Source organism: Notechis scutatus, chromosome 1 (assembly GCF_049901735.1).
Source record: "Notechis scutatus isolate UNSWTSFEM ecotype Mainland chromosome 1, rNotScu1.2, whole genome shotgun sequence".
Lineage (NCBI taxonomy): Eukaryota > Metazoa > Chordata > Lepidosauria > Squamata > Elapidae > Notechis > Notechis scutatus.
In genome coordinates, this window is record NC_142009.1 from 230,263,728 (window position 1) to 230,288,724 (window position 24,997).

A 24,997-nucleotide genomic window follows, 5' to 3' on the forward strand; every position below is an offset into this window, starting at 1 on the left:
AGAGAAGAAAACCCTGCACAAATTGCAGTACACTGTATATTCTCCACTACTCACACAAGGATGCCCTCAACCACTGGTCACATCTTAGTGTGTCTAATCTGACCATGCATGGCAGTCATGGTAAGGCTAAGGAGGAACCATGGAGAAATACATGACCTCAAGCTGGAAGCAACAATTGTCATCCCTGGTCAGTGAGCCCACTGACCATGTGTCTTAGGGGATAGGCTGCCCCACAGCATTCCCAGGCATGCATGAGAAAGAGTCTGGGAGGACGGGTGGCAGAAGGAATGGTCCAGATCATGTTGTGGAATAAAGCCATGTGTTCTTTTGGGCTCCAGCACATGATTTATGGAGTTAGTATCAAAGTACACGGCTAGATTTTACCTACAGTACATAAGCAGGAATCTATAGTATCAGCTTTAGTTCTTGTACTTTTCATTGCAAGCACAAAGAAGCTCTGTTGAATTCCAGATAATAACCAGTGCACTCCAAACATGAAGTGCCCTAAAATTTGAGCAATCAGCAATGTATAAACCAATCAGAGTTTTCCTATTGAGATTGTGCAATTTAAGTGCAGCTGTAGTACAGCAATTCTTCTTCTTCTTTTATTGGTGAGCACGTATCTCCTGTGTATTGGCATGGCAGTGAAACCTTTTGAAAGATACCTCAGCTGTGACAGGTTCTCAAGAACCAAAACCAGCACTTTTCAGGGAGTTCTATAACCAAATAGCACATTGCCGCTGGAGAACATTAGGTAGGCTACTGGTTGTGAAAAGCAAGCCCCGACTATTTTCAGCTACCCAAACTCACTTTGGGTGAGGAATGAGAAGAAGTGACAGCCCACCATATTCCCTCAGGAGCCTGTAGAACTTGGCCTTCACCTGCTCAAGTTGTATGCATGAAAAGCTTCCCTTGCCAGGAAAAGGTAATCAAAGAGCACCTAGAGATGGCATATAAATATTCTAACTGGGCTAAAGAGCAAGGTCCAACACAAATTTGACTTTCTCGTGTCAGTGACACAAACTATTTTGAGAAATCGTATCTCTCAAAACAAGTGCCTAATAGAGAAAACTGTGAGAGAATGGAGCTTGATGCTGACATGCACTGAGTATTATAGGACACGAAGAGGGCCGTTCGCTGGATAAAAGACACAACGCACACTCCAAACATGAGAGTCAAATATGCAGAAATTGTGACATAAATTTCCCTCTCTGGACTTCTTCTTGCAGCAGGACAATTATCAGAAAATGGGTTGATAAGTCAACGCAAAAATAAAAATCCAAGCAGTGAAAGATCAAAAGCTATTGTTTCTTTTAAAAAAAACCCACCTGTAAACAGGAGACTGCCTAGGTATCCTGTTCGTGAGCTATTTGTGGGGTGAAAATGATTGACAGGTTCAGTGGAGGAAAGCTGCCAATTGTGGATGATGCAGTCTGGCATGCTGAGTTGCAAAGATGCAGTGTGAGCGCAGGGTGCCCAGCTGACTCCAAGGCAACATAGAGGCTGCTGTGGATGAGGCTTTCATTCCAGAATTTTACAAGGATCTTTAATGAGGAAATAATGGAACCACTGCAGAAAAAAATATATGATTAGTTGTACTTCCTTTAATTGGAAATGCACACACGAGCCTTCTCATACCTCTCTGTGTGTTCAAACAGCCAGAGGTTGTCTTTTTCACAGACCCATATACATTTTAGTGGGCAACCACCCCTATAACATCCGTCCTCACTCCATTTGGATCACTCATATGCCTGTGAACACGGCATTGTTGTGTCACCCCTGCTGTTGCCAGAGTTAATCAGGTTGGCAAGAAACAGTGGGAGAGAGGAAGGACGGTAAGTCAGCTGCAAGCAGGACCAAATGGCACATCTGGAAAGCACTGGCTGGGGCAAGTTTGACTGATTGACTGCAGTAGTGAAGGGGCCAAGTGAGAAAACAGTGCTGGCCTTTGACTTTGGGAGAAACAAGAAGAAGCACAAACTTTTGGAACTGAAGCTCTTATTATGATTCAAGTCAAGATGCAAGATGACACAGAGTACTGCAGGAGATATCCTGGGAAAGCAATGGTTGCAGATGTGCCTTACGAGGTATCTTTGAGCAAAAATTGTTCTTCATTTCAGTGATTAACCAGATATTAAGGCATTATGGAATCACCTGGGTGAGGGGCTAGATTTTATCCATTTTTGTACCTTGTACCACATTATAAAGGGCCTATTTTATTTGACAGTTTTATTGGTATTTTATATAGAGGAATATAAAATAAGCACTTTAGAGTGGCTGAGGGATATTTGCCAGTTTAAAAAAAGAAAAAAGAAAAGTATAAGTAGCAATCTGTCAATTTAGCTTTTCCATAAAACGTTTCTCTGCAAAATATACATGTTAAGGCTATTATTCCCCTCTTGTGCATTTATACAATATGTCATCTTTATGTCTTCAGGAAATTGTCTCACTTCAGCACCATGTTCCCTCACATCCAACAAACAGTTGCTTCTGCAATTTGTCGTATTGCAATATATGTTGCTCAGTATTCCACCACTCAGGGGAAAGGGCAATTAGGAAAAAAGTTGAGTTCAGAGTGACTAATAACTGTGCATGTGAGAAAGAGGTCGTGGGTGGAAAAGCGAATGATAGGAGCATCATTCTTTCCCTAGTTGAAGTTTATGTTCTCGTGTGCATGCCAGTTTTTTTGCTTGCACAGGGCAGTGCTTTCTTTTTTGCAGAATCTTGGCTTTGCAAGATCTATTTCGTTTTACACAGAAAGTTACAGAAAGGTAATACAAGGTCGCTGTTAGGAGTGGAACAGAGATTTGGATGGATCTCCTCATGTCTGCCTCATCTAGCCAAAATCAGCAAGGCTAAAGATTTCTTTCTCTCTTGCAGCTGTGTTCTTCCCTGAAAAGGACAGTCCCTAGAGCATGAGCAGAATGACCATGAACTATTGAACGTGCTGGTACTTTAGGATATCACAGTCGCTTCAGAGTCCTCTCTTATAGAGAACACAGAATAACAGAGTTGGAAGGGACCTTGGAGGTCTTCTAGTCCAACCCCTTGCCCAAGCAGGAGACCCTATAGCATTTCAGACAAATGGCTGTCCAATCCCTTCTCAAAAACCTCCTGTGTTCTAGGACACACAACTTCCGAAGGCAAGCCGTTCCTCTGATTAGTTGTTCTCACTCTCAGGAAATTTCTCCTTAGTTCTAGGTTGGATCTCTCTTTGATATGTTTCCATTCATTACTTCTTATCCTGGAAGCAGAGCAATTCCCTGATGAAAGAGAGATACTCTGAAAATGCATTGGACAGATGGATTATGTGAAGCGGCCATTCATTTGATCTTTTCATGTAATACAATAAATTCTTAATCCTATGTTGCATGAGCAAATATCACATGGATTACAATCTGTTCAAGCACACGTGGAAGTGAAAAATTACAGTAGGATTTGAAAATTGTGACAGCAGGCACCAAATGCTTAGCAAAGTTTCAGTTAATGTTGATTTTCCTTAAGATAACGAATGGCATATGATGCTGGTTAATTCTTGGAGTTGAAGTCCATAGAAGTCAAGGTTGAGACACACCAGCATATGTCAGATCATCACCAAAGGCCTGTTTGCTGATGGACTATGGGAGGAAATGGCTGGGCCATTTTGTGTGGTGTAAACCTAATCAGAAAATATAAAGCTAAACTGCTTTTCCTTCATTATTACAGGTAGCAAGGAATACCATTGGCTATCCCATATGGCTCTCACATGAAGGTCTTCCATGACCATTCCTTCATTGACCGTGTATACCAAGTGGGGTCAGGAAGAAGAGAATGTGAAGCCTGAGCATCATAATGTAATACAAAATAGACCTTCTAGATATTAGGCTAAGTAAGAAAAGTTTGCAAGTTGAACTTTACTTCTATTAATTACATAGATACAACCAAGCTTGGGGTAGGGATTGGGGTGGCAATAATAATATAGAGGTAGCTTGCCACTGCCTTTTTTAAGGATCCCTCTCCCCTTTTTTCCCTACTTCCACCTGCATCCCTGAAATTTCCTTTATGGAAATTGAATTTGAAATGATGAACCCTGCTCAGTTTTTTTTCAAGATTAGCCAAAGGTTGGCTGGGTCCCGCCTTCTAACTCATCTTAATACTTGACTTATGAGCACAATTGAGCCCAATATTTTTGTTGCTAAGTGAGTTTGCCCCAGTTTATGACCTTTCTTGCCACAGATGTTAAGTGAATCACTGTAGTTGTTAAACATTAGTCAAACTGTTGCCAAGTGAACCTGGCTTCTCCATTGACCTTGCTTTTCAGAAGTTCGCAGAAAGGAATCATGTGACCCAGTGGTAAGATTCAAACTTTTTTACTACTGGTTCTGTGCATGTGGCTTGATGGCCGTGGCATGGCTTGGTGGGCGTGGCTTGGTGGGTGTGGTAGGGGAAGGATACTGCAAAATCCCTATTCCCTCCCAACTCCTGGGGGAAGGTTACTGCAAAATCCCATTCCATCCCCACCTCACTAACCTGCTTTCCAGCTCCATTCTCCTGTGCAGGACAACAAAAGAAGACCCAGCCGATCAGCTGGGACTTGGGAGGCAGAGAATAGATGGGGGCAGGGACAGTCAGAGGTGGGATTTGGCGGTTCTCTGAACTACTCAAAATTTCTGCTACCAGTTCCCCAGAACTGGTCAGAACTTGTTGAATACCACCTCTGATGTGACCCCAGAACACTGCAACCACCATAAATATAAGTCAGTTGCCAAGTGTCTGAATTTTGATCTCATGACCGTAGGGATGCTACAATGGTTATACGTCTGAAAATTGGCCATAGGTCACTTTTTTCAGTGCCGTTGTAACTTTGAATGGTCACTGAATGAACTATTGTAAATCGAGGACTACCTGTTGGCTATTGTACATAAGATGTCCCTTTGCTCAAGGTGGCTGGAGATCAGCACTGTCGGGAGCAGAGGTGGTATTCAGCAGGTTCTGACCAGTTCTGGAGAACTGGTAGTGGAAATTTTGAGTAGTTCGGAATACCACCTCTGACTGGCCCCGCCCCCATCTATTCTCTGCCTGCCAAGTCCCAGGTGATCGGCTGGGTTTTCTTTTGTTGCCTGTACAGGAGAACGGAGCTGGAAAGCAGGTTAGTAGAATGGGGAGGGAATGGGGATTTTACAGTATCCTTCCCCTGCCATGCCCACCAAGCCACGCCATGCCCACAGAACCGGTAGTAAAACAATTTGAATCCCACCACTGATCGAGAGGACCATGGGTTCTCCATTTCATGCTTGTTTTGACTGCATGCTGCAAATGTGTCATATTATAAGACAGGCAGCTATGGAAATGTTTTAAATAAGTAAATAAACAACTTGAAAAAGGCATAGGCTGGGCAAGACCATTTGCCACGGGGGTGGGGGGGGAGCTTGGAGCTGACATTTTACAGGAACAGCAACTATGCTTAGGGCTTCCATATACAAAGAGCATAAGGAGCTGTAAGTACAAAGAATGTTGCAGTTTTGCATAGACTATTAAAAGAGTTCTTGTGGCAGCAGTTTCAGCCCTATTCATACATTATGTGTACATAGGGTGAATGTGTGTCTGTGAATGGGGCAATGAAAGACCTTGTCATTTCCCACCCACACTCATTATCATATCTGAACAGAGTTTGAGTCTGGAGGAGGTTTCTGTTCAGGCAATGTAATGAATGCATATATTTTAGGAATTAAAGTTGACATGCCGTCTCCCTATCGTGCGTCTTCATTTTATGTTCATGTAAAGTGTGACTAAAATTAGCTCCTTAATTCCATACAGAACTACAAAATGGTTATTAAATCAGAACATATTTGCATTTTCTGTCCGTGTGAATATTTTATTTGTTCTTGTTCTTTCAAAACGTAGTGAGTTTTTTGTTCTGGCTTTCAGGTTGCCCCTGTTGTCCATACAATGGTGGTATTTAAGGTACTTTGTGGATGTACCATTCTCAAAGTTTTGAGGAACAGGAGCAGTTCCCTTTAGTGCAAAAGGAGGGCTGGACAGATTGTTTTTTTCAGGCTGAGTTGACACTATTTGCCATTGCTGGTTGCTCTCCAGAACATAGCAGATGGGCCGGGACAGGGCAAAAGCTACATTTCACTTCATTGACAAATCTAATTATTACTATTGGATTATGTCTAATTCCATATACTTAATAAGATTGTTCTCCAAATTTAAGTCATGCATTTAATGTTTCTTATTTTATCAGATTAATTTTTCCCCTTTATTTGCATCCAAAGATTTCAGGACCTGGATGCCAAGTTACTCATCCTGTTTTATGGGCAGAAGAAGCGCCTTGTTGCTTATTATATTCTGGCTGCCATATGAAAGAGATTAAATTCATTACCTAAACCTGCCATGCAAGAAAGTCTATAAAAGTGGCTCTACATTTTAAAAAGTAAATTGCCTGTCATTCTGTTTTTGCTCCATCCGGAGCCAGGTTGAAATTTATATCCAGTGTCTCTTTTCAGATTGCTTAGAAATTCTCAGCCTTTTTATTTAGATTAGAGATGGTGAATGACTCATTACAATCCTGGCTTAAATACAGCTGTGTGGTTGCAAGAATGATGTTTATCTGAACAGAAGATTATTTCAATTCTTCGAGGAAATCTGTAGGTTTGAACTGTAGATTCAGCTCACAACTTTGTTATCAGTTTTCATTTATCAACTCTGGTTTTCCATTCTCATAGTTTCTTAAACATATGCAAAGTATTTGGGCTCTCACCATTGGTTATGCTACATTTCTAGAATATATTCTATGCAAAATGATTTTGAATCCTCAGCCCATTCTATCCAGAAAAAGAAACGATGAGATAAAAATGACATTCTATGTCTTGTCTCTCTTGGGGCCACAACGGGAAAGGAAGCAGCCGCTGCAGAATCTGTATTCTCAGGATGAGCTTTCCAGTGAGCTTTCCTTTAAGCAGAGTCACTAGAGACTTTGTGCAGGGATTTCCAGTTGTAGTGCAGGAAGAAATGTTTTCCCATCCAAATAATACAAACTGAAACAAAATAGATCCTGTTGTTGGTGTGAATTAGTCCCTTGTGTCTGGTCCCTGCCAGCAAGCAACAGATGCTGCGTCTGTGATAGATTTCATGGAAGTCTTGAAAATCCGTAAAATGTTTTTCTTGTGGAACAGAGCCCTGCCTGAGGGTGGATTTTGAATTCCTGCTTTTCCTTGACCTACTTGTCAAAATGAAGATCTTGCAGTCTAGGCTGAAACTGTGGAAGGCTGATCACTCCATAGATATACTGGGTCCTTCATTTTCAATGGTACAAAAATATCAGTAAGAAATGAGGAATGAGCAGTATTCCACTAACAATTCTGCTAGTCAAACTGGAAGCCAAATATACCCCAAAATAGGTAGTCCTTGACTTACGACCATAATTGAGCAGCTTATTATGTGGCTGCACCTGATTTTATGACCCTTTTTGCAATGGTTGCTAAGAAAAAACTGTGGTCATTGTGCAAATCCATTGTTTGTAATGAGTAGATTTTTTGCTGGAAATTGGAAGTAAATGCAAATAAGTCACAAATTGCAATCAGGTGACTATGGGATAATGCAAACAGCTATAAATGTGGGCTGCTTGCTGAGCACCCAAAATGCGATCACATGATTGTGGGGGGACATGGCCATTGGTACTTTGAATCTGGGTGGTAAGTAGCCTGGGCAGATCCATCACAAGTCAAGGACTGCCTGTAATGTATGTTCCAGCTGTCTTTACATATTGCTTGGAAGCTGTACTTCATTTAAAATATTTGTGCTGAACTGCCATTAGAAAATGTTCTTTATTGAACTTTAAATACTTTTTTTTAGTATCTTCCAGTTAGTTTCCAAGCACAATTCAACACTTGAATTGTAACGGAAATTGCTTTTGAGCACCAGGTTAAAGAGTTCTCCCAACTTAAGTTTAGTTGTTTTAACTACTGCTTTTGTTGCTACTGTACACAGATGTGCTTCCAAACCAGGGATGGAAGCGATAGTCTACATTCTCCAATGCTGTTTTTGAACTCATTTTCCAGATTTATTTCTTGGAGAAGGAGGGAAGAAGACATTGCAAGAGGAAGATGGTCCCTGGAACGGGGTGCTTGACCTTCTTCCCTCCACCTAACAATTCTTTCCCTTGAATCTTTTTAAATTGTCATTTTCATCATTGATTTTGAAGAAAGGCCGACTGGAATTATGCCTGGCTGAGCTAATGTGGGGAGGGAGAGAAATGATCTCATTAAATAACTTTTCTTGCCTATTACACTCAAGGGGGGCATTTGTAAGAACTTATAAGCAAGTTATAGTAGGCGCTGATCCTGAAAATAGACAGTGCAAAGTGCCTTTGCTATCTCTACTGTCCTGAGAGTCTGGACATGGAGCTGTAGGCTATCTGTTCCCTGAATCAGTTCCCTGAATTGTTTTAAGAAAAATATCATATGTTGAATTCTGTACATAAAGCATAATGTGCTGCCTAGAAAGAAGAACAGAGAGACTTGTTCATTTCTCTTTTAAAAATAGGGTGTGTTTTTTTTCTAAAAACTTGCTGATTCCAAGTTTGCTAGATCACTGTTGGTCCTGTGTAGTACATTTAGCCATTCAAAGGAACTGGTATCTTTCTATTAATGCATATGCAACTGCCACTAATTAGAATTAAAAGATTCTATTCTATTCTATTCTATTCTATTCTATTCTATTCTATTCTATTCTATTCTATTCTATTCTATTCTATTCTATTCCATTCCATTCCATTCCATTCCATTCTTATCCCTATCCCTATCCCTATCCCTATCCTACCCTACTCCACTCCACTCTTCTAGCTGGAGTTTGATTGTATGCATTTACAAGAGAAAAAGTCCTAATTAATGCAGTAATTTAGAAATGATTTTTCTAACATGAAACTTGCCATATGAAGTTTTGACAGCAAAGTCTAATTTTAACTAATAAATTTATCCAATATTTATTTTATTTATCTAATTTATATAGCCACCTATCTTATCTTGGGTGAATTAATAGGACTGGCACTTAATTTGACAGTGAGTTTTTCAAATATTGAATTAGCGTGTTGTTCAAATATAGCCATGGTTAAAATGAGATTGACTGATTTGTGGTTCAAAAACTTACTCAAACCCAGCCAATTTAAAAAAACTGTTGGGTTAGATGCTGTGACAACATGTCTGTTATTATTCACAACTGACTTGGTAGCCTGAAATAAGAAATCATTTATATATATTTCAGATCAGTTCTGAAACCATTGAAGATTTTTTGTGATTTGAGAGATCAAGACTGAGTATCTGAAAAATTGATGTATTCCTCCTCCCACCCACATTCTTCATGTAAGGAGAATGCCAAAGTGGTGGGATTGCAGAATGTGATTTTATGCCTGAAGTTTCTGGTCAGCTATTGTTTTAATTCATTCTGATTCCTCAGCACTATCTGACATATTTGTTTATTTCTTGGTTTTATGATATTCGTATACCACCTGCATCACTAGGATTCTGGCCAATGTCCAATAAACAAAAAAGACAGTTGATATAATGTGTCATAATCTTTAACACAATAAACACTGTTTGACCCCCAAAGATATGATTGGACTGTTGGGATAAAGAAGCTTCAGGGGGCTTTCTTGATGAAAGGAAAATCAATGGAGCTGAACTCCTGGTTTGCAATAGCAGACTCTTTCAAAATGCTGTTATTGGAAAGTCTGGTTACCTCATTTCAGTCCTATGGATTTCTCATTGGGGTGGGATTTCCAAGAGGCCCATCCTAGCCCCACAATGTATAGGTAATGACCAATTCTTTGAATTGGGCCCAGGAGCCCTTTGGCAATCAGTGACCTAAGAATAGATGTAATCCTGCACTACCAAAGTTTTTAGCTAGTAGATTGCCTGCCACATTCTGGACCAACTGAAGCTTCTATGTCATTTTGAAGAGCAGTTCCATGCAGACTATACTGCAATACTCCAGTTGGGGCAGGGGTGATCAGGGACGGGGGGGGTGAGTTTCTGTTAGCAGAGCATCCTGGCTCATTTAGGACCATATCTAGGTTTGGTTAGGTTAGTAACTAACAGCAACTTTGTCTATTTAACGGAGAGAGAGGGAGGGAGGGAGAGAACTGTTGAATCTTTAGAAGATTACAATTAAAATTTAAATAGAATTTTGTCACACAACCACATTTCTTGAAGTGAAAGCAGGTAATCTTGTAGAACACTGGACCCATCTGGAAATCCTACTTGTTTCAGAACGATGACACTCAACATGCCTTCCTCACTGTGCAACAAGTTATTTAAACTGAATATTTTGGGGAGATTAAAAAAAAATCTATAGCTTGGAAATAGCTGGGCTATATGGATGGGCAGAAGAAATGGGATTCAATATAGAACTAAGCTCAGGATTATTCTTTTTCCCACTCTGATTCTTAAGAGATTTTCCAGGGGATGTTGGGCACTGTCCTTGGTGTTTCTGAAACTACCCAATTTCTTTTCTTAACAGAAAATTTCAGCAGAGAAGTTGGTCTCTTAGAGTTGATTGGAGATCCTCCACCAGACCAGATAACCAAAATCTATGGCCCAGACAAAAGTCCTGCTTACGTGTTTAGACCGGATGCCAATGCAGGACAAGTGGCACGGTACCATCTCCCAAGCCCCTTTTACAGAGACTTCTCACTCTTGTTCTACATTCAACCCACTTCAGACAACGCAGGGGTGCTTTTCGCTCTTACGGATGCCTCCCAGTCAATCATCTACGTTGGTGTGAAGCTTTCTGAGGTGAAAGATGGAAAACAGCAGATCATATTCTACTATACGGAGCCTGGCTCTCAAAATTCCAATGTTGCAGCCACATTTTCTGTCCCTTCCCTGGTCAATCTGTGGACTCGTTTTGCCCTCAGCGTGCGGGATTACAATGTGGTGCTTTATATGGAGTGTGAAGAATTTAAGACGGTTCATCTTGAGAGGTCATCTGGGAAGATAGAGCTGGAAGAAGGAGCAGGACTTTTTGTGGGACAAGCTGGAGGTGCAGATCCTGATAAATACCAGGTGAGCTTGCTTATTTCCAGTGAGATGGTTATCATAAATGGATGTTTTTCCAAAAGTGACAGTAGCAAAGATTAATTATTTTTCCCCTAATGATGTGGGAGATTTCTCTTGATGCCCATACTCAATCTGTGTCTTATCCTCCATCATATATCTGTCTAGCTATCTTTCATTATCTGTTTGTTTTCAACTGTGTATAATTCAGGAACTATTAGAAGTACTGGAATGAATAAGCATCTATGTTTTATGAGTTACTGCAAAACATTTTGGATAATATTTGTTCTCCCCAGCCCCCATGCCACCAACATTATTTGGCATAAGTGTTAGTCATTCTGGAAAAAAAATCTATTTACTTCCTTCTCTGTTTTATGCATCTGAGATCTAGGATTATGGAAGAAAAAAATTGAAAGAGGGCTGCGACATCCTTTCCGCACTTATATAGAAGAAACCACATTCAATATGTGGAATGCATTGAGAAACATGTCAGGTGTGCAACTAACAACTCTCAATCTAGCTTTGCATACTTGGCAACTCAACAGACCACAATCAATAATGTGACAGAATTGAGTTCCTGAGTGTTCACGTTGCAGCAAACATAGGATAACCTGTATAAATAAATATGCTGGTGGTTAAAATCTGTTTTCTTCCCCATTCTATTTTCTCTGTGTGTGTGTTCATTCTATCCACATATCAAAGTGCCCTTTGGATTTTATTCTCTCTCTTTCCTTTCTTTTAACGGCATTTGTGAAGGATTGGTTGAGAAATATTTGCAGGTAATGGTTGCAGACCATTTCTGTGGTAGTGATATTCAGAGGCAAAACATAAGAAGAAGAAGTGAAAATAGTTAACATTTTTCATCTTCAAGTTCATGTTCAGACACTGGTTTAATTTGCCAGTCTAGTGATTCCTGAGGTTTATCCTGGGCTCCCCACTGAGATCAAATCCATTGCTGCATTCTTCTTTTTGCTGGATAGAGAGAAGCAGAAATCCTCTGACGCTAATGGCTCCAGACAAACATGGAGGATTCTCTCCCTCTCCCCGCCCCCCCAGCAACCCTTGTTAAAAATTAAGTAGGAAGGAGGATAAAAGCAAACTTTGCTGCTTTTCAGTGCAGACTTTAGAGAGGACTTTCCTCCCCACTCAGAAACAGATGTAGGTAATTATCCATAGTACATACATGCAGCTGATGTTTTCTTCAAGCTTCAGGTGTCGCAGAAATACAGTATATAGGAAGTATAAGTGCTAAACCTTAGTAGGAGGGGATTGACCCAGACATACTAAAATATTTCCAGTTGCTGATTTAAAATGGAGACTAATGTAGTCTCTCTAAGAGCAAATACCAGCAAGCATAGGTGACATATGTAATTATGTATAGACATTAATTGGATTTAAGGAACAGAGTGAGAGGAATTTTATTTTGCACCATCTGCAATAGCAGTTCATTATCCTGTCCCAAGAAGCCTGCTGATAATGTTAACTCAGACTTCAGGCGAGGAAGCAGCAATCACTGAAGTGATGTTGATGTATGTTAAGAACAATCAGAGTCATTCTTATCCATGGTCTACCACTGGCATAATGATAAGCTCAAAGCCATCCAGCGAATTAGTCCAACACTATGCCAGAGCTTACATGTTTAATGATGCTTTGAGACAGTATGTGATTAGAACTTGTATTGCTGAAGGGCGTAAACAGCATCTTATAGGTTCAGTTTCCCATTTGTGCAGGGTGCCAAGGAGACTAGAAAGCTATTGCTTCTTCTGTTCATAGTTAGAATAAACCATGTTTCCCCTAATAGGTTTCTAACACATTTATAATTCAGAGGTGAACAGAGAAGTTTTCAGTTCTGCCTTATGGGGGCAAAAATGGCTGGATTATGGGGTTAGACTCTTGGCAACCTCATTTTTACAAAAGTATTATAGAAAATCTGTATATAAAGTTATCCTGTACTTGTAACAATCAGTTATGGTTTTTAGCTTGCCCAGAGAGACTCAAAAGTCCTGGACATCATCACAGAAGACTATAGAATAGGTTTTTAGTTCTCTTGCCACCTGCAGTACTACTCTACTGCTCAGAATCATAGTGATGCTTCAGGTTCCGAATCTAGGGGGCTTTGTTCATCTCCGTTTCTTAGCCAAGGGAGCCAGTGTTATCTGAAGACATTTTTCACCGTCATATGGCCAGCATGACTATATGCCGAGGCTCACAGAATGCGGTTACCTTCCCATTGAAGCAGAACCTACTTATCCATTCTCATTTGCATGCTTTCGAACTGCTAGGTGGCCAGGCAGGAGCTGGGACAAGCAACAGGACCCCCCCCCCCCATTGCATGGTGCTTGGGTCTCTTTAACCACTGAGCCATCATGCCCCCAGATGCTAATTATGAACACCAATCATGACTGAATATTGATATAATTCTAGTAGTGTGCTGAAGTGTTTACCCTGCTCTTTAGCCACGAAAGCCTTCAGGCAAGTCTATGCATACTTGACAGATCCAGCACTCAGCCACATAGCAGAACTCATCCAAGGTACTTATTTGCTGTCTGGTGTTTGTTTTTTAATTGCCAGGTTCAACTTTTTTTCCTAATAAAACTTATAAGGTGTTTTTCTGACCATTTTTAGGACAATAACACTTAGCCAGTCGTTTCACTTTAATCAGAGAAATTGCAAACAATTGATAAGTAATAGATAACTTCTCTTTCATGAATAAAAAATATAGTAGGAAGGATAGACCCTGTGATGTCATACTGGTTACATGATCACAGAAATATCTTCAGACGGCACTGTATCAATGGCCTTAATATAGAGATGAGCACCGTCCCCTATAGATTGGCAGAGTAAAACCTGCAGGAACTCCTTTACCTTTTCCTTTTTTTTCTTACCAAGTAATAAAGTCCAAAAGGCAGCTATGGTTTTTACTCCCTTGATCAGTGGTAAGTTGTACATTTTTTAGATTGGCAGGTTCTTTGGACTTAAAAAGTTGTTGTATTTCAAATGTATACTGTACAGCAGCAAGACTAAACAAATTCACAGGAAATACGGATTATCTTGAGGAACACAAGCACATAGTAGTAACATGACATGCTAATGGATGAAGAATTGTTTAGAGAACACTAATAAACATACAATACTGAGAAATTTGAAGTGATTTTCTGCCTACTTTTTGAGGTCAGGGTCTTTCCATGAGAAAGATCTGCACAAGAAGGCTAAAAACAAAGGCCCATATGCAAACTCTGATGGTGGATGTTTAAGGTAAATTTGGAGAATTGCGTTTAAAATGTTATTGGTACAGAGATGGTATTCATCAGGTTCTGACCAGTTCTGGAGAACCGGTAGCGGAAATTTTGAGTAGTTCGGAGAACCAGCAAATACCACCTCTGACTGGAGATTTTACAGTATCCTTCCCCTGCCACGCCCACCAAGCCACGCCCACAGAACCGGTAGTAAAAAAATTTGAATCCCACCACTGTATTGGTGTATTACAATGTATAGTGGGAAGTTTTATTTTCAAAATCCATAAAATACATTAGTTTTATACTAAAAATGTTTTGTGGGGATTCGCCCACCAATGAAAATGTGAAAAGTAAGAACAGGAAACAATGATTTCATTTTTATTTATTTTCATTATAACTCACAATAAAATTTGATTGGCTGCAAGATATCATAAGGAAGTATTTTCAGAATCAGAGCTAGCCTCCCGGGTTGAATTTGGTTGCATGGTCATTTAAACAGAATTACATATTAATATCATGCCATGACTACATAATCTTGCATTGTCTAGAATTAGTTTATGAAGAAGGCAACAACTATTGCTAAGATTTTTAACAACCAAATCTCTCAGCTAAGGAAAAAAGCAATCAATAGCATGCTAAAAAAATAAACAAGGAATATTGAAATTCCCTATTATCTTCCATAAGTTCGGAACTGGTCGTTATGTTCAGGTGTAATTACACTGTTTTCTGTTAGCAGCTTCCACGTGCCTTGTTCCCATGACACAGAGATGGGATTGATTAGCAGTAGGGAATCAACTGAGCAGTTAGGTCATTGTTTCTCAACCTTGGCTGCTTTAAGATTGGGTGGTCTTCAACTCCCATGATTCCCCAGCCAGCATGCTGGCTAGGAAACCATAGGAGTTGAAGTCCACCCATCTTAACCCTGCCAAGGTTGAGAAACACTGAATTAGGACCTGAGAGGCGGTGTTAAAAAATTCTTGAGAATAATTTCACAGAAGGCCAGCCTGTCCATGCCTTTTCTTCTCTAAGAATGTATAAACATCATGGAGGGATCTTTTTCTTGCCATTTCTGGTCATGCAGCTACTTGCAGCCTCTGGCCTGTCACTGCCTGCTTCTATTTCCACTTACAGTATCTATCCTTGGAGATTGAGCACATACTATATGTGTGTTTACAGTGAGACAAGATATCTCAGCCATACCCTTGAATATGGCAATATCCCAGATCAAGATCTCACTGCACAGAAATGTTTGCCACATCTTGTCAGGAATCTATACATGAATGAGAAGAGATGCTTCAGGAGGCAGAGTGGCGGGGTGTGGAGAATGGATTCTAGGATTCTGTCGTAGAGATGTGAATGACGGAAAAGAATGGGGAGATCATTTTTTAAACCGAGGAGCTATCAAAAGAGAGAAGGAGAGACTCTCTTGTTCAGGGTTCAAGCAAGACAGGAACTATGGTTGAATCATAGGGTTCAATAGGGACCTGAGTTTAAGAAACAATGCAATCATTGTGTCTGCCTCTTTAAATCTAACCATTCATTACTCCAATATGCCGGAGGCTACTGAGTTGAGACATAAATCTAGGTTCTCCATTTCCAGATAGATTATACTATTGTTTAGTTATAATTTCTTGATAGTTTAGAGCTCAGTAAATTAGCAGCAGTACCTTTTTTGTGGCTAGGGCTGGAAGTTTCATATTAGTTCTTCTTTTTCAGCAGCATAAGTAATGATATTGTTATTATGGAGTTTTGTGTATTTGTCCCGACCCTCCACAAATGTAGTGTTATTTTTTAAATCACAGATAGATGTGCTATTGTCTGCTCAATGCACCAGTTTTCTTTTCTTCCCCACCAAAAACTTGCAACTCAGTGGTTTGCTGTCAAAGTTTGGAAGCATAAAAATTAACAATGCAAGAAGGTTGAAAGAGGGGGAAGGTTTGGGATCCTATGGCCCATGGCTGCCCTTAGTGCGCTTTAAGATGATCTCAAGCTACTAGCTCCTTGAGTCATCTCAATGTGATGTTTGGAGCTAGGAAAGTGATATTTCTCACTTTTTCCTGAAGAGAAAAATCTGGGCAAGCACAGATTTGTACTGAAGTATGACTTCACCCACAGAATAGCCTCCTCTTTTGGGTTGCTTAGTTTTCATGACCCCAGAGAGAAAAAGAGATGAGTGTTGTAAAATACCTTGGAATCCCTGCTTCAGAACAGCTTTGAAAACCAGCTGCACACACAAAACTCTGAGTAAAAAAACAACAACTTGCTCCTCCTTGTGATTTTTGTCTGTGACCCCATTAAATCGGCAGGCTACAGCAAGAATGTTCTCAGTGTATAATTCCAAGGGGCGTCTAGTTGCCTGACAGTCATGTTCTGCTCTCCGTTTCTAAGTTGTGAACTTGAAAGGAAAGGCCTCCACAGACTCAGAGAGACATTTCTTTATTCTTTAATCTTGTTTAAATCTGCATGCTCATTCTGCTCACTGGCTGTGCAGTCCGTCATGTGGCTGAAAAATTCTTACCGTGGGTCTGTCTAAAATCTGACGATCATGAATCACAGAATAGTAGGAAGCATGTCACTGCTTTCATCCCTACCTAAAAAAGAACCTTGCATATCAAAGGTTCATCTGACACTATGGTATGATTGGTAGACAAGTAATCTACTTTAACCACTGCAGAGTCCTTTTAGTCTTTTCCAGATCAATGGCAGTAGATTAAGAGTCAGTTCACTAGGTGTGTGTTCCCAATCAAAGCACCTAGGCTCATGTTGGGAGAAATCTGACCTCCATGTGGCTTGGTGGACGTGGCTTGATGGGCATGGCAGGGGAAGGATACTTCAAAATCCTATTCCCTCCCCACCCCACTAACCTGCTTCCCAGCTCCATTCTCCTGTGCAGGGCAACAAAAGAAGATCCAGCCTATCAGCTGGGACTCGGGAGGCAGAGAATAGATGGGGGCAGGGCCAGTCAGAGGTGGTATTTGCCGGTTCTCCAAATTACTCAAAATTTCTGCTACCGGTCCTCCAGAACTGGTCAGAACCTTCTGAATACCATCTCTGCTCCATACTTCCTATATGGAAACTTTTTAAAATTAATAATAATTAAAATATTGTAAAGTACTTTCATAAATCAATTTATAAAGGAGTTCAGTTGCTTAATGCACGATCTGAAGATCTGGCATATCTGAACAATATGACAACTATGTATCATGTGCCTAAGACAGGTGGGAACATTTTAGCATGCAAGTCTTCATATTCCAATGTCTTCATATTCCAAGTCTTCATATTCCACATTTATTTCCTTTATATTGCCCTGCAAAAACAAATATCTGATATTTGTTGGTGATGGATAAAATGGCTAAAAGCAATAGCAGAATGGAATGTGACTGTTTGGTGATTCAACCCTCTTATGGATGTTTTAAGCATGGTGGACGCTTGCCATGTCTTTATTTTGAGAGTGGCAAGAATAGTGGTACCTTCTGCTGCTAGTGTTGGGAGCCATGTTGGGCCAGACTGAAAGTGCCTTGGCCTCCAGTAAGTGCCCCAGGCAAAGTTTTGAGCAACCTTTGGAAGGACAAAGCCAAGGGCAAGGGCAGGCCTTTAAAACATGTTTCTTGTTCTCCGTAATAAAAAGAAGCCTTACCTTTTGAGCCATGAAATAGACTGTTCTGAGCTTCTGAAGTGAGAGATAATAAATTGAAAGGTATGCTCCAATATGGAGGAAAAGGAAGAAAATGCTGCGGGAGCTGCCACTGGGGAAGCTTCTGCTATAAGGCCATAACTTTGAACAAGCACTCCCTTAAAAAATTTTTTTTAGCACAAAACAGAATGTTGACCCCAGGGCAAGGGTCTTCCCAAAGGCCAATATTACTCTAATTATTGCCCCCTGCTCTATGGTTTCTTGGTGAAGCTCTGTTGTCTTCATCAGCTAAGACAGCAGCCCCCAATCTTTAGGGCACCAAGGACCAGTTCCATGAAGAAAGGTTTTTCCATGGACCGGAGGGGTTGTGGTTTTGCATATTACCTGCATCCCACAGATGGGGTTTTTCTTATTTGCATGGCCTGGTTGCTGGCATGCCACAGACTGGTTCTGGTCCATGGACCAGGGGTTGAGGACCCCTGAGCTAAGTAGAAATGTCTATGGAGGCATAGAGCCCTATAGCTTGGTGGGAGCAAACAATCCTGAACTGACTCCTGGAAATTATGATCCTCCCTTAGAATCCTCCATCCAATAGAGCAGATTCCCCAACCTTTCTGGATTGGTGGCCTGGAGTGGGGGAGGGGCAGGCAGCTTTATGTGTGCCTGCACACGCACAAATGGGGCTGCGAGCATGCACGCAATGCAAATAGGCGTGTGATGCTCGGGGGCTGCGTGTGCATGCTCAAGGGTGCGCACTGGCCAACCACTCACATGGCCTGGTGGCCAACAGGCTGCGGCCCAGTAGTGGAACACGTCCCACAAGTTGTGGATCCCTGCAATAGAGAATTGAAAATCATATTGCAATTTCTGATAGAAACAAGTTTTTGCCAGATTACTTGGCTCTAGCTTCAATCTGCTAGATGGAGGTTCTGTTGTGATGTTTTCAACTAATGGTAAACTGGCCATCTTGGAAGTCGTGGTAAAGAGACTGAATGGATGAACCCACTTTGAAAAATATCTTGATGTGTCTCGTTGAGATGGTTTGTTTGAGCTAGTGCTGTGCTGCCAAGTTGTGTCTAAAGGTATTACAAGACAACCATAACAACCAGTGCTTGGATTTTGAGTTAGAAGCCACTATTTTTAGGAAATGTTACTAGACTTACAAAATCATGCACCTTGCTGCTAGTTGGCCATCCAGATTGCAAAGGATCAGCAGAAAATAGCAGCAATCTGTAAATAGTTTATAAATGTTGGAAATGCCAAATCTGTGTGCTCTCAATCTTCCAAAAGCCATTGCAATCAGAATAATAATCTGGAAAAAATTAAAAGGATTAAATCTAACCCTTCCTGCTACAAAGCACAATGTATTGATTTTGTTCTCCTGCCTTACATTTCTTATTTTTTCCATTGGGTATTAATACTTCAATCATAAGCTAACAGTGTTTGTGTTATAAAAAATATTGACTTAAAATAAAATGGTCATGGCGGGGAGGGGCACAGACCTGGGAATTCTATATTTCCTTAAACTGGGAGTGAGGCTCTTTTTGCCTCTGTGAAGCTGAAGATTTAGTAATATTTGTTTCTGCTTTTGTAGGGCATCATTGTAGAGTTAAAAATAAAAGATAATCCTTGGGCTGCTGGTTACCAATGTGTCGAAGAAGATGATGACTGTGATACGGTGAGTGACTCTATCTCAGATATTTTTTTCCAACATGTAAACATATGTCTATGAAAATTCTCAAAACTTTCAGTTCATGGTTGTTCCAAAGGTGCTTTTTCAAAAAGGCAACCGGACTTTCTTGATTTTTTTTTCTTTGAAGCTTCTCGGATGAGAAGTGAAACATTTTTAAAGAAAAAACCAATAACTTTTTGGAAAAAGCACCTTTGGGACATATGAATACATGGGAGCCCCTTTATGCTGGACAGGTTATGTTGGAACCTGAATTTTAGTTTAACTTTCTGAGAATGATCTTGGCTTCCTGTGAAACCTACATTTCCCTCCAGTAGCATTTTCCAAATCTAACTGAATTTTGATTAATCTTAGCTAAACTTGAAACATATTTTATTAAGTTGTTTTTACCAATCACACTTAAAATGTCAAGTGACATGCTCAGCTGTTATTAATTTGAAACACAAGCAGAAGTGTTTAATCTCCTTGTGTCTAAGAAATGGAAACATGGAAGTTTAAAGGAAGATTAAGTTAGTGAGGCCATGGAATCAGACCTAGTAGTAGTCAATTTAAGCCAAGATTGCCGTTCAGATGGCTATACAGCTTTGCTAATATTTTATATTAAAGCATTGTGGCCGATGAGAAAAATTAAGATAAACCCAGTTAGGTACGCTGTAGCTTTTGAAATGTTCCTGAACTACAGTTCTCCGTATCCCAACTAGCATGCCAAAACAGGGTAATATATTAAGAATTGTAGTTCATCAGCATCTATATAGCTTTGTTTCCACATTTCTGATGTAGACCACTTATTTTTTTTCTTTCTTTCTTAATGGAGCTATATCTGCTGGTTTAATGTACTGGTATTTTAAAAAAATCTCTTTAGTGTGGTGGTAGTGGAAGTGGATTAGACATAAAGCAACCATCTTCTGAAAAGGAAAGCGTGAGTATAATGCCATTTTTGTAATCATGTTATTATTTTCCAATATAAAAGTTTCTTTCCTCCACTTTCTTTTTCACCATTTCTCTTTCACCTCATCATCAGTTCCTTTCCCTCCCCTTTATCCTTCCATGTCCTTCCCTTTTTCCTCTACTTGTAACATTGGGTGGTCTGGTTTCATGGTATTGCTTAAACCCACAATGAGGAGATTTAATTGGACAAGCTGCTAGCATCTGCTTGTGGTGAACCATTTATCACATGCTCAGGGCTGCTGCAGGCAGAGGAGAAACAGCAGTGATTACAAACCATTAGCTGACCATGTATATCAGAATGTTGCTGGTCTCGGATTGTAATAGAGTTCGTTTTTTTTGCATCAGCTTGAATGATTTCCCTTAGGGAAATGCATATGAAGTATGTATTTTAAAAGATCAGAAAATGTTTTTATTTATTTCTCTCAGAAATGTTCCACCTTATTTATGAAACGTAGTTATAAGCTATAAATGCACATTGTGTTGCATAATTATATAACATAGTGGATAAAAACAGTGGTATGGAAATAAATGAAAATCAAGACTACAACCCCAGCTTTGCCTGGAAATTCACTGAAAACTTAAAACATCTCCCTCCCTCCTTTCCTCCCCCCTCACAATAAGAGATAAAATCCAATTTTCCTTAATAAAACTGGCTTTCACATTTGCAAAAAGAATGCACAATTTACATTGTATAGATTGCATATACAAGTTGCATATAAAACAATTTTCTTTTGCCTTGTTTGTAGTAGTGGAACAAATCAATTGACTCGCTCTACTTAACCTGACTTTCCCTCATACATTAAAAATGCAACTGTCTTTCACCACAACACCAAGTGTATGGGGAAACATAGTAAGGCACAATAAAATTACATAGATCATCTCACTGAGTTTGAAGCATGACAACACTATGAGTTGCATGTGTTTTCAGTAGCACAATCACAATACTGACTAGGAATTGCAACATTTGGCAACCAATTTGAGCAATAAAGCATTAGGTTGCCTAAGTAGTGTTAACTTGCAAAAAAATCTGGGTGGTAACAGTACACAATCTTGGAAAAGTCAACATGTGATGATCAGCCCCTAGTGGGCATGTATCCATTCTATATCAGTTTGCTGATTGATCAATTGCCTTACAAGAAACCTGATGTTGAACTGATTTGCTCTCATAGGAAAGACTTTAGAAAGAACTCTTGCTGAGCTCAGGGTTCCAGCATAATCCATTCTGTCCAGAGAGATTAGAACATAAAATGGATAGGCAAAGAGGAGAAAGAGAGACTCCAGAATTTTGGCTAATGAAAGATTAGAAAGATCATATAGGAGAAGACAAGTTTAAAGAATAAGTTTGTGTATGGATTCTACACAATGGAGATGTGCTATTGTGGTTTTGTTGGCAATGTGCAGATGTTTAGCTAGGCACTCCTGACTTCCTGCTGATTATTTTCTATGTCATATAATTGCAAAATCCACGAATTCTCTTCAGGCCAACAATTTTAGTTTCTGGTTGGTCACATCTAATTATCACTACAATACTGACCATAACTAATAGGATTGTTTTCTTTGATTCCCTTCTTTTTCTATCAGTATCATTTGTAAGCATTACCCCTTTGGAATGGCATTGCATAAACCCACTGATCTTGGCATCAGCTTCTTATTACTTACTGTTTCATATAATTGATACTGACGTGTAATTTGTTTGAAACTTCTCTTCTAGGCACAGTTTTCAGTTTTCTGTTTAAGAAGGCTAAGCAATGCAGCCATCTCTTTTTCTTAATTTTCCAACTTCATGTTGATCTTCAGCAAATGTTACGATTTATTTATTTTTCATGTTTAACAGGAAACAGTGGACATTAGGCCTTCATTGGGGTGTGGACTGGGGGCTATGTTCAGTTGTGTTGTACATCTCACAAGGATGCTTCACAGCTGTGTTGGAGACCCTCCCATGTTAACCTCCCAATGGGTAGCTTACCATTGTGACATATCATCTCTTGCCACACATTGGATTTGGAAGTATCTCCTTTTGTTACTAAGAACAGAAATTGTTTGAATTTGCTAGTAGCCCTTTAGATGGGGAGAGGATATTTTGAAACCTTCAAATATTGCTGATATTTGAATATTGTAGGACTGTAGCTCAGCAAGCTATAGGGTCCCTATTTCTCCTTTATTGTCTTTCACTGAACACTGATTCAAGAATTTTATCAAAAATGAATAATAATATTGTCAATCTTACCATGTGGACCAGACAGGAAACAGACCATAGCGGTTAAATCTGCTTTATTGTAAGGCCATATATATTATTTATTTCTTAAATGTATTTGTTGACTAAATTGCCATGGGAGTACTCTAGGTGGCTTATAATAATAAGTAGGGAAAAAAAAGGAAAGGAGTGCAAATAGTACAGAAGTAAAATAATAGAACATTAACATAAACAATGACAAATGAACACAACAATATGATAACCCAAAAGATGGATGGGTAGAGAACAGAGAACAAGGTGAGGGAGCTGGAGAACAAAATCTTTAGCAGATTCTTTCACATTAGCATTAATTAACTAACATTTAATAGTAACAGAATCTCACAAGTTTGAAAATACAGTTTTTCCGGCATCTTCTTTAGAGCTGATAACTTGGGGGGGAGGTGGCTCCTGAGCTTTTTGCTCTGCCCACTAAGCGGCCATGAGCTATGCTCTCTCTTTTCCTCACTGTTTCCATCTTTTCTCAGGGTCTCCCAAGGTCATTCTCACATACCATTACATATTCAGGAAAATACAGACCCACTCCCCAGCTTCTGCAATTCTTTCTAACAAGATTTATGGGTATTACTATTATGGACACAGATAAGTGGTGGATTTTGGGTTTTGTGTGTTTTGTATTTTCCCCAAAAGTTAATTTTCCTTTATATCTTTTCTCAAGGGAGTAATAGAAAGCTCTGTTTGACTTTGACATAAACGTCATCCACTCTGCCAGAAATAGCGCAAGATCAATTTTCAAAAAAACAACCAACAGAGGGATGACCTTCCCATGGTTTATTTTACCAAAGTACAGTTTTACACATCCTGATATCAGTTTTGATTTTGCTCAACTTACAGAAATTAAGGCCAGTATTATTGGATTGTCAAAGCAACAGAGTCATGAATGGGTGATATAGAAGGACTTCTTTTTGTTTTGTTTGTAATGAAACTTTTGTCTTCCAATTCTTTCCAGATGTGTCTGTGTGTAATTTACTATAGCTGTTTAATCTTAATTGTATGCAACACAGAGCATTCATTGGATGAAAAGACAATTTATACATTAATGCAATTAAGTACATTTAAACATAACAATAGGCAGAATTCAGATATATACTCCTTTGAATGAAAATGATTCTGTTGAGGGGATGTTTTCTTTCCATGCAGTACTTTCTGTATTTACAAAACATGCCCTAAATTTCTGAGACAGATTTGGCAGACGTTCTGTATGGGAGAAGAAAATTGAGGGAGGGGAAATGCACCCCCTCACATCTTTCTGGATGTGGTATTCTGTCTTTCCCCTCTAGAATAAATGGAACAGTAACAATTTGTAATACCTAAATTATTTTTATATTCTATATATTTGACACAAGTAGCTTCAATGTATGCATCTATTCTGAACACATTTAATATGATTAAATATGAGAAGGGATGAGCAAACACACAGCCATAATAAACAGGTATGGCTTATGCATAAAGCCAACTTCCACGGTTCCACGCCCCCTCCAATGTCCATTTATTGATTAATTATTGAATTCACAGGATTGTAATATGTAAGACTGGACTGTGATTATTCAAGAGATCTTAAAGCTTATGATCTACTACACCCTGTGTTTGAGTGAGTCTCTCTATGTGTGTGTGTGCTAGAAATATATTTGTGAGTAAACATATACTGTAGTTGTCATGTCTTTTAAAGAGTTACATAGAGATCTTGACAACTAATCAGTGTGGAAGCAATGGAAATATTTTAAAATTGTCTAGTCACTATAATGCAAAGACTCAAGCTCATAAATAAAGTAACATATTGTATACAAGGCAGAGTAGACAGTGTGAGTTTTAATTTTCTCCACTTGTTTGTTTGTTTGTTTGTTTGCTTGTTTGTTTGTTTGTTTGTTTGTTTGTTTGTACATTCACTTTTCCACTTCAAGTGTTCCTAATGATATTGGAAACATTTAAATCAACAATGCAATGAATTTAAAATAATCAAAAGGAAAATAAGAAAATGTGCTGATAGCTCTTAAAGTATTATAGATATACCCTTCATTGTCTCTTCCCATTTCACTTTCGTAGCAAATCTGTGAAGCTGGGCTGCAAGAGTCCAGCTCACAGTGAGCATCATAGTTAAGTAAAGATTTCAGTCTATCCCATTTGTGTGCCCCATTCCTACTCTGTCACGCTTAAGCATCATATCACAGGCAACAGTCTTTTTTATCAAAACAGGAAAAGAGCACT

General features: G+C 39.5%; 1 protein-coding gene across 5 annotated transcripts in view; it reads left to right on the forward strand.

The window, feature by feature from the left end:
- COL18A1 (collagen type XVIII alpha 1 chain) overlaps positions 1-24,997 on the forward strand; it is a 98,023-nt gene that overhangs the window by 18,731 nt on the left and 54,295 nt on the right. For all 5 annotated transcript variants that reach the window (XM_026685364.2, XM_087950578.1, XM_026685363.2 and 2 more), the window contains exons 2-4: positions 10,498-11,042; positions 19,498-19,581; positions 20,456-20,512. In XM_026685364.2, the coding sequence (XP_026541149.2) occupies positions 10,498-11,042; positions 19,498-19,581; positions 20,456-20,512 (686 nt within the window). The remainder of the gene's footprint in view (positions 1-10,497; positions 11,043-19,497; positions 19,582-20,455; positions 20,513-24,997) is intronic.